The 11,321-nt window shown below is 41.1% G+C and overlaps 1 protein-coding gene across 1 annotated transcript in view; it reads right to left on the reverse strand.

The window, feature by feature from the left end:
- The window catches only part of grid2 (glutamate receptor, ionotropic, delta 2), a 600,398-nt gene extending 591,513 nt beyond the window's left edge, over positions 1-8,885 (reverse strand). Inside the window, exon 1 of the mRNA XM_038704208.1 lies at positions 8,215-8,885. Coding sequence (XP_038560136.1) covers positions 8,215-8,281 — 67 coding nt within the window. The 5' untranslated portion in view covers positions 8,282-8,885. The remainder of the gene's footprint in view (positions 1-8,214) is intronic.
- Positions 8,886-11,321: the final 2,436 nt, after the last annotated feature.

Genomic DNA, 11,321 nt, shown 5'->3' on the forward strand with positions numbered 1-11,321 from the left:
GATAATATGGACACAATTTATCACATCATCAAAATAATGATAAAATACTTTAAGTTAATGAAGAGTAGTATAATACGGTACTCAGTTTGTAGCCTGTAAAGAATGTACATCATCGATTAATTTAATCAGCAATGACAAATGTTATGAAACTTACATTATTAGCTGTTCATGGTGAGGTACCACCGCATCAAGTGCCTATGTTTTTGTTTGTACATGACGGGTTCATTTGAGTGCTCCTTCCAGTTTCAGCTCCAGAATTTGGAGAGACAGATTAATTGAAGGTCATGGATATTGGATTTAAAGATCAGAAGAACTTTTGGTTAGAAATGATTACCCAGTAGACAGTGCAGCAAAAGTAATTTCTGGTGGCTTTTGTTTTGTTTTACAAATCCAGAGACACAGAGGTACTTTGGCTGCAGCAACTGGGAAGAATTTTGCTCATGTTTTCAAATCTGCAAGATAAAGCCTACTTTTTCTAACGCACTAAGCTGGAATTTATACTTTCCACATACACAACATGACCCTTCATTTGCAACCTTGTTTATCTGTAACATCAACAAAGTGGATGTCTTCTTTAGGTCTTATCTTTACCATGTCAACCAACTTTTGGAAACTTAACTTTTTAAGTCACAAGTACACCGAATTAAAATGGGAAAAAGGGGAGCGACACACACTGATCGATTTGCAGCCACCTGTTAAGCACAGACAAAATGCAAATGAGAAATCCATGTCTGATCCTTGTATTCTGTCACCCTATCCATGCCACACACCTCCCTGAAGCTAGGAGGCTAGAATCTCAAACCAACCATTTCTATCCATACCAAACACATCACACACCAAGCAGCTTATATCAAATCATAAATCGCTCTGTAAACACTGTACATGAGTGGAGTTATAGATATCTTCTAGATATCTCTCATCTCATCCTACACTGCAGTCCGACCACTCTAAAGAAAGCTCTGATCAGCTGTGTAACTCATATCACTCAAATCACTAAACTCAGAGTTATTAGCCAAATAATAATAACAACAAAAGTACCAATATACATACAGTTACAACCGCTGATTTACTTCTACCGTTTTGGTTGTTTTCAGTCCAAAAACAGCTGTTGTCTGTGTGTGAAAATATCTCCTGGGCCGCAATCTTGGTATTGCACAATCCCTGAGCTGTTCGGTTTTATTTCGCGTCGAAACGAAGGAGAGAAGAAGCGTTACTTTGGTACAGATGGTCTTTATCGTCATGCTCAATACAAAGAGGCAGAGCCCCACTTACAGCCCTGTAGGATGTTCTCAAGTTGTAGGCTTGTAAAGCATGGGAGTGTTGGTCATAGGAATATTGATCAAACACTGTTTTTTTTTTTCAAAATTTCAATGTTTTGGAAGCTTTATGTTATTTGGAACGTGGTTGTTTGGACAGAAATAGTTTTTTGAAGAAAACTCCCAATAAAAGTGAACATATAAACTATAAATATGGCCAAAACATGGACCTTCGTCTGGTATTTTTATGACAAATTGTGTAATAACTGTATATAAGTTTCTTTTCATCTAATTAAATGTAATTAAGTTACAGTTGGATTCCAGATGTATTTGTATATATTCAGTTGCATTATAATATACAGGATGATGGTTTTGATGGTAATAGCTATTAAAATATAGATTTTATACCAGGCAAGAATGAAAATATCATATTTTCCTTTATTGTATCTCCATTTACTCTTTAATAGCAAAATAAATTATGCATCGAGGCCTAATGGTTGTGGAGCTGTTCCTGTTTCCAAGAGGTTAATTTTATCTGTCTTCATCTGAGTCAACATTGCTGTTCTTGTACTGAGAAACCCCTGATTTAGTTCCATACTGCTGGAACATGTGCAGAGAACCTAAACTAAATATATTAAAAGTCAAACAAATGTTTCCTTTCAAACACAAATTCTGTAATATTCTCTCTCTCTCTCCTCTCTCTCTCTCTCCTCTCTCTCTCTCTCTCCTCTCTCTCTCCTCTCTCTCTCTCTCTCTCTCTCTCTCTCTCTCTCCTCTCTCTCTCTCTCTCTCTCTCTCTCTCTCTCTCTCTCTCTCTCTCTCTCTCTCTCTCTCTCTCTCTCTCTCTCTCTCCTCTCTCTCTCTCTCTCTCTCTCTCTCTCTCTCTCTCTCTCTCTCTCTCTCTCTCTCTCTCTCTCTCTCTCTCTCTCATCTACAGTGCCTCAAACACATATTTTCTCATACAGGCCAATATTAATTAGATAATGTAATACTAAAGCTATATCGCATACACACTAGCATGCTGCCTGCTGTACAAATCCCATGACTAGCATCTGGGAATTAATGGGAATTAAATCTCCCACATGCAATATATATTCAATAACATAAAATAAATTCTGTACCATTTGTTTCATGCATTAAATGATTAATTCACTCCCATATGACCATTTTGTGTATATACTGTAGTCTAGGCATACAGTTGCTGCCCTCTTCAATAAAATCCACATATGCACGATACAAACTTGCTGGATCAAAGTTGCTGGTTTACTACAATTAATTGTTCAGTCCTCAAGATGTGAAGGTTTTTAATGTATCCAGGTACTCACTTTCTTGATTCAACTGATCAAGAGCCTGTTCAAGAGAAATGGGCCAGACGTCAGGAGCGGTGAGTAACTGTCTTGAATGGTCATGTTGTGAAAATGTGCTGGAAGGTGGACATTACACTGAAGTCTTCAAAACTTTCTCCCAGGAGGTGTGGAGGAGTAGGACTTCAGTATTTCTAAAAAGTCAGCTACAGCAGGAAAAGAAAGAAAGAAAGAAAGCTTATGATAACCTGTGTTGCACCATGGATGTTCTCTGAAAATCAACAATCCCATTTCCACTTCAGTCTGACACAGTCTTTCTTTGTTTACAGAAGGTTCCTGCAAATGGAAATTACATTACATTAAATTACAATTACATGCAGCAGCAGAAGTAGGACTGTTGGACTATACATTGATGGGTTCAAATTATGCCAACTTGAGGAGCAAGAGAGAGATAGGGGGCGAGGGAAGAGAGGGCAAGAGGAAGAAATAAAAAGAGAATGGCAACGAAAATTAAGCTCTTCAATGTGCCAACTTCCTTTTACAAGCCAAAAATGGCCCCATTATGTTTAATATTTTGAGTCTCGGTGGAGGAGGAAAAGAGCAGAGATGCCGAGTGGGCCGCCTGGAAGAGTCATCAGTGGCTAACAGTATCGTCAACATAATACCCTACCATCTGCTTCCTGTAAAAGCCCAGGCTAAATTTGTCTTGTCTTGTACACATGGTAGTCCGGTAGCAAAGAGCAGAGACACACTGAGTGGGAAACATGAGCACCGTAGAGTACGTTCACATAGAACTATGCCAACTGCCTAGTTCAAACACAAAAAATCCATTCTAAAAATGTCAGCTGAAATCTGCTATGTGTTCCCCTGTATGGGGTAAGACAGCAGAGCAGCGGAGAGTCAAACGACGCCTCTGTGTTAAAGAAGTCAACCCATATCAAGAAAATCTCTGGTTTCACACACAGGGCCAGAGAGGGAGAGTGGAAGAATACACTGCGGGCTGACTATGTGAATCACCATCAAGAGGATGATGCAAACCAGCACGTATCCTGAACTGTGTGCTGAGGGTGGTGGAGGATTGGTGAGTGCGCTGGTGTGTGCACTTGAGCAAGGCATTAAGTCTGCAACGGTATCGTTTTGTGGGTGCCATGTGCCTACAATCCTGTTTTGACTATTATTTGTGTAGCTGTAACACTAAAATGCATATATGGTCATTAATATCCTGCCAATATCTATAAAATATCTCTGAGGGGAAGCTCTGGTGGCTCGGGAGCAAAGTACTCGGCCACCATGCAGAGACCGGGGCTCAGTCCCCAGCAGCTGTACCTCCAGCTTAGTCGTGTGTTTCAACAAACAAATGCTGGCAGTGCTCAAGGGTGGGAAAAAAACAATATGTCACTGAACTACTGACTCCTCCTAGGCGGTTGTGGATGTTTTGAAAATGGGGGACATGAGGGGGATAGCATGAACCTCAGCGTGCATCACTCCGTCTAGGAGAAGCTCCCCACTGGCAGATGAAAAGAAGCGGCTGGTGACTGTGCATCCTTCCTCAGACCAACAAGGGAGTTAGATTGTGTGACAACGAGCCCAGTGTAGGGAATTGCCTGTGTTAAACTAGAGAAAAACAGGAGAAACAAACAGAAAAAAAAGGTTTGAGCAAGTGGATGATATTCAGTACTTACTAGTTGAATACTTTATGGATTTAGTGGGCCAAATAGTTTGCCTCATTTAACCACCAAATATACACTTTAAACATTTTTTAAGCAAAATGTCATCCACTTTAGGTTGATTTGAGTTAATTTGTTTGTAACATCAAGTCAAAAGCAATGACCAATTTGAACATACAGTGGAGAGCTGGACAAAAAACGAATAAGACATGCTGTGAGGAAGGAAAGTCATTGTTGATAAGAAAGCCCCACTCTACGCCATGATGGAAATCAGCTACATAAATAAGCCCTGATAAACCCTGACCGGCAATGCGAAAGGTTTCACTTGTCCCAGACGTGACCACATTATTAATCTGAACCACCCATTTGCCAGAAATAACTGATGGATGGGATGAGCGTAATTTTTAAAACAATTATTATTTTAATAAACCCTACAGCAAGATTGCTTACTTGTGACAGAGCAAACAGGAAAAGAGATGGAAGCTATTCCCATGGAAGAGAAAATTTGCACATGTTGACAAAGATAATCTCGTTCACAAAGGTTAAAGACTTTCTTAAATTTTTCAAAGAGAACTAGCTTTACTGAGCCTCATGAATGTTGAGGCTGGGTGTCAAACAGATATTGAAAACTAAGATGCACACTTTTCTTGCCCACACCACAGCTACTTCTTACATCATCTAGCAAGCAGTGACGCATCTGCGTTGTTTGGCCAAGAGCATACAGATGCTGTGAGGCTGACGGCATATTTCCGTTTGCCTGATAAACGGAAGGTGCCTGGCTTGGGAGGTTCCCTGTGTTCGGTCTTCCACGATGAAAAAGAGAATACATTACTTTGTTGGGAGAACGGTACTGGATACGGCTACCAGTATTTTGGATAGCACATGCATTCACCTGTGTGTTTATACTGTCTTCTTTGCTCAAAGTTGCTAGATTTACTAGATGTCTTGCTAATTCGCTACACTTGCTATATCTGTACGGATTAATGTCATCGTGCCTCAATGACGTCAGTTATACATACAGACATACAGACATACATACCATTCCAAACACACACACACACACCTATATATATAGCCGTCTTCTGTGAGATGAGAGTGAGATGTTGGCTCAGTGTAGCACACTTCTATCTGTCTCTGATTGATGGACTGCTTTGGGCTACACGTGTGAAACAGCCAAGATCAACTCATGTGGACTGCAATCATCTCACAGTCTACAATAGGCATGTTGAGGGCAAAATTATCATTCTCGCTTCTTATTCACATTTCCCTGAAAGAAACTTGGCCAAGAGCTTACAGATGGGCATCAATTGCTGTCACAGACTGACAGAAAGAGGACAGCTTTCTAAAACCAAATGCCTAATGAACAAAAATGGAGGCATGGTTGAAATGTCCACAGAAATAAAATAAAAAAGACCAACTGCAATGTCAACTGAAGACTAAATTCCAACTGCTGTCATACTTCACTTAAAAAAACAAGACATAATAAGAAATAAAATTCAAAGACATATATTACGGTAAACTATGCATTTCAGGGATTTGTATTTCTTTGAATTGTTTGTGCTATTTCAAATAGTGTATTACTGTTATGTATTTAGACTGACTTCATAATGAAGACTTACCTTCATACTGCAATGTAACAAATTACTAGGGCTGTCCCAAAAGTCATTTCTGGAGCTTCGACACTTCGATAGTAATTAAGAGCGACTAATCGAATAATAATTATTAATGATCGAATCTCATAATTGAAAATGGAATGTGTACCCAGTGGTCAAATATTCGAATATTCGGGTCCAGCCCTACAAATTACACTTTAGGATCTTAAGTATCTTCGAGAGAGAGAAGAGCAGAATTTATGATGGAGGGTCTGGAGCTTGAACCTCATGTGGAAGTACTGTTGGTTTACAGTAACCGGTGTTCAACCTTGTCAGACCAATATTAAACCAAGATAGGGGGCGCAGTTCCAGAGGTAGGTTGGATAGAACATGCACTGATTTCTCAGTGCAGGTCCTTGCTTTGATCTAAAGGACGGATCAGTAATCCACATCCTTAGCAGTTTGCCACCTCCTCTGTAGATCACCTACATACTTAACTACCACACCAGCTCTGCTTATCAGTGTTCCCACATACCAACAGTCTGCTCCATATTCTCTCCCCAGCTGGCATGTTACGTATCCAACCACAAACAAATCTTCTTAAAGCAAGGAAATATACTTGCACATGGTGTGTATGGTTTATGTTTTCCAGTTGGTTCTTGTAATAGTCTAAGTGGCTGTTCAGCACCTGCATAAGCTTGAGTTGTGTTTGATTTTAGCTCTCTTATTTTAGCGTAGTGAGACTGATTTTAAATGGGCTAGCAGGGAGTATGTATGTGTTTGTAATCTTTGTAACTTCAGGCAAGAGAAATGATTGCAACTGTGTACCAAAAGTGAGTGGCTGCATGCTACGTTGAGTGCATGTGTGTCTTCCTCTAAAGTAAAGTGAAGCAATGTAAAAGCCTTTTGGCCATGCAATACAATAATAGGGTTTGCTTTGGACAGTTAGGGGGGGGCAACAAGAGTGATGTGGTCAGAGACAAAGAAAGCGAGGAGGAGAGGGGGACAATGACAGAGAGGGAGGAAGAGCAGAAGAGCGAGGAAGAGACAGATGGGGACAAAGCTAATGGATCCAGCACATCCATGCTGATTTTGACAAATGGCACAGTGACAGAGATAGATGAAAGGGAGTTATACACACGTGTGCGCATCAATGATCAGGTGTCACAGTGACAAAAATGGTTTAAATCCAAACTTGAGTTCAGCCAAAAACAGTAAAGCAAGATTCAAGTGGCTAAACTAATGAGAGCAGTTTGAGACACACACAAACACCACCCACCTCCTTCACTACAGCTTTGCAGACATAAGGGAAGTGTGCCTGTCACAGCACGCTAAGCCAACAGCCAGAAGCGACAATCTGACTGAGCGGTCTGGCAGCGCATCAAAACCTGTTATTGATCTGTCTAGAAGTCAACTTGTAACGGGAAGTACAAGACTTGCCTAGTTAATGTCACATGCCACCGCTAAGCTTGTGCTACTACAGTCCTTTTTTTAACACTTGGGATACTATTACAAAACTATGATATGGATCCAGAATGAACAAGACAATAAAGTTCTAAAGACATCATTGCTTCGTGGACACCTGTGATCACAATTCAGTCCCCAGCAGGGCTGCCCTAATTTTTTACCTCACTATAAATTATGCATGGCACGTAATCCTAACACAGAATGTGCAATAATGGGTTCCAAATAGAAGACATAAGGCACAGGTATGTGCAAAATTAAGCTAATGGAGGACAAAGACTTAAGTAAAATTACTTGTTATTCTTCAGACCACAGATTAGCAGCTGTGTAAAGTATGAAGTTCTGTCTCAGGCACACAAACACATATTTGTTTTGTTTTTTCATTTGCAGGATAATGGTTAGATTACAAATGTATGTTCAAAGTGTGCATGTTCACAGTGAAACAGCGCACATATGATACAGATATAACCTGCATCTCTTAACACACATCACATTTCTAAGTTTCAAAACTACAGCATGCTAATGCATGTCTGCACAGGCTACAAACAATCACACACAGGTGAATTCAATAAATAAATGATAGCTCTGTAGTTACTGTGGGTTAAGTTCTGGTCTTGTGCGGCCTCACTGTCATTTCTGACATTATTAACTGAGACATTATGTTTTTTTTTCAGCAAGTCTCTGCCATAGAAACGGTCAATATGCGATTTGACATCTGATGACAGGCCCTGTCCACGGCCCTGAGTGTCCGTTTGGGGACTGACAAACTTCAGTAGCCCTGACTATCATAAAGCTAAGTTAAGGTACACTTTACCCATTTCAAACAATATAACCACATAAACAGTTGCATACACGTCGCCAGGGTTGGCCATTTAGCCTTCAGGAGAGCCACGAGTTAAAATAAAGAAGAGGGTGTGTTTGCTTCACCTACTGGTATATGTGGACCGTTGACCTTGGTGGCAGTGTCCAATTTCCCGGCGTGGAGACTCCACTGACATTTGAACCAAGTGTCCAGTTCCCTCCTCTCCATGTGTATTACAACTCAGTCCTCTTTTCCTACCCGGGCACAGTTCCAGTTTCCAAGTAATGGTGGCTAATGTTAGGCCTTCCAACTGACTGTTACAGCAATTGGGATTTCATGTTAGCTACGTTTGGTAACTGTTAGCCTCCTTGCGGCTAGCTAACAGTTAACTTACTGTGAAGTTTCACAAAAACAGGCTAGCTATGTTGTTTCATTGTTTCTAAATGTACATGTTAATCATGGTTTAAATGGTGTAGACTAAAGTAGGGTAGCTTATCTTGAAAGTTGTTCCCAGAGTCCTGACCACTCAGTTTATTGAACGCATCAGATTTTTTAAACCATGAGTTGACACTGCTGGACACACGTGCAGGAATCTCAGTCATACATAGATGCATACATGCCCTAATCGATACATCCGCCTGCTCCAGCACTGGAAGAAATGACCAAAGCAGAAGTGCAAGTTCGCGGTTTTCTCGCATCGGTTCGGTTCCACCGGTTCCAGCAGTACCAGAGCAGACGTCGTTCGCGCGAACATTACGCACAGCTGTGGCTATTTATAGCGTGCCCATATCATTAATGCCTCACAGGTACCTGTAAACTGGCTGTGATATCTCAATCATATTAAAGGTATAGGGCTCACACTGAACAGATGCAAAGTGCTTCACAGTTGAGGATCAAATGAAAAGAGCATAACATGCACTCACAAGAAATTAATTAAAATTAAGTCTATAAATGTGCCTTTTATTTTTTGTAGATGGTAAAAAAAAATTAATCAGTGAAACTGGTGAACAACTTTATTTATTTTTCCTCTTCACTTTATCATTTCACCCACATCTGGCTCTACAATGCCATGTGTGTACCTACATCTGGTCTGATCTGCCTGAGGTGCGCGCATTCTCACTAGACATTGTTCTTTTATCAAATACCAGTTGTGTGGGAAATGGAGCATGTCCTTTTGTTGGGCGTATGAAGTTGTTATACATTTGGCCCCTGGGCTTCACTTGGTAACCTTGATGTTTCCTCTACAGCAGCAGCCCAGCGCTTCACCGCGATTACAACCATTCAAAACTGGGAGAGAGATACAGACATGATAAAGAAAATGGTTTAATCTTTTGCTTCCCCTGGCGTTGGGAGAAATAGGCCACAGATGATTCCTACAGCTCACTAGACATATGCATCAAGCTTCCGCAGAGGCGTGACTGGTTTTGCAATATAGAGGAACCGACTTCCGGCTCAAACTCTCGCCCTGCGTTGGCAGTAATGTAGATCGTTAATGATCGGCTCTGTGTCAGCCCCCTGTTCAGCATGCCATTATGAATCAAGAAAGCTCTGGCTTCTTTGTTAGGCTAACATTGTGAATTACACCCACATCCCCAAAATGCTTCACCCACCTAGCTCTCAATGTAAAATAATTAATTAGACTACTCGCTTTTTTTTCAGAATTTCTGTTAATGGTTTTTTTTAATATAAAAAAAGTTTTAATTTAACAGGCACACATGCACATATTTTTATTTTATTTTAATTGACATTCAAAATCATTTTTCCGCACAGCGCACACAAATCTGGATAACACATGCCGTATATGCAGTCATACAATGCAAAAGCAAAGTCATATCTAATTAAAGTGATGTTTCTCTCATTCCGTCATGACATGCCCTTACTGGCAGCACACTGTGTTGTATCTGGCAGAAGTGGAGAGGTGGAAGCCAGCAAAGATGGAGGTGTTCAGTGGTGAAACAGTGAGGTGATTTGTATTGATAGGCTAGGTCAATACAAGCAGGACCCCAAAGGACTGCTCACCACCAGGTGCAGGGACTTAGTTTATCTCACTTCAGGCTCAGAAGTTCATGGAGATCCTCTGCAGCCCTTGTCTGCAATCATTTTCCTCTTTTGGCTCTGTCAAAGACATTCAACATTGAAAGGCGCTGTGTACTCTTTGTGTACAGCCTATGAGTACTTAGTGTGTACTTCAGCTTTATCCACTTCAGGCCACTTCCCTTCCTATCCACTTCAGTTTATCTTTTCATGAAACTTCACAACATAACAGCATCACGATCATCAATCCAAAACACTTCACCTACAAGCATCAGATAAAATGTTAAATCATACCCATATAAAATAACAAAGAATTAAAATAGTTGTGTTTTGAGAAAAAGTTTAGCTTTAAAATAGTAAAAAAATGAACCTGCCTTCTTCAACTTTGCTTCCATCAGACCAGCATCCAGTCAGGTAAAATCACTCCCTTAGGGTGCTTAGCAGGGGTGAGCTGCCAGCTTTGAGTAGGGTCATCTTTTTTCAGATCTGAGTTCTAGTAATTTGAAATCAAGTAAAACAAAAATTTAACTTAACTTTAAAACTGGTCCACCCTAAAGACCACACACCCAAACACAAGAAAAGCAATCTAGTGTATGCCTCACAGTGCAGTGAGGAATGTACAGGCCTGTACATTGGGGAAACTAAACAACCACTACACAAACGCATGGCTCAACACAGAAGAGCCAGCTGCACAGGTCAAGACTCAGCAATTTTACCTACATCTGAAGGATAAAAGGACACTCGTTTGAGAACCAGCAGGTAGACATTTTAGACTGGATGGATGGCTTAAAAGCGGGGTCAAGGAAGCCATTTACATCCGGGTTGAGAAGTCGTCACTTAACATTGGAGGGGGTCTGTGACACCGCTTGTCCCCCACTTACAAATGCTGCCTTTTCATCACATCCCAGAAAACTAAACAAACGTTAACCTTTGACCTCAGGTGAAGATGGTCGTTGAGACTTGGCCTTGGGGGGCTCTAACGACCATAACGATTGTCAGTACAACAGCCAGGAGCACTAACGAACCAGCGGTCTCGATCGTCTTGACAAACAACCTCGCAGAGGTTAAATAGCTGAGTTTTGGGCCCCCGTCAGGGGATGAGATCGGCCTCGGGGGCTGCTGTCACTGCCTGCACTGTAGGGAGGGATGCCTCTGGCTGGGCTGGGGGACCGTTGGCCTGGTTCTCCCGCGTTATCGCTCCC

Source organism: Micropterus salmoides, unplaced genomic scaffold (genome assembly GCF_014851395.1).
Source record: "Micropterus salmoides isolate LMB-PRFRI ecotype aquatic unplaced genomic scaffold, ASM1485139v1 Ms_hic_scaffold_7, whole genome shotgun sequence".
Lineage (NCBI taxonomy): Eukaryota > Metazoa > Chordata > Actinopteri > Centrarchiformes > Centrarchidae > Micropterus > Micropterus salmoides.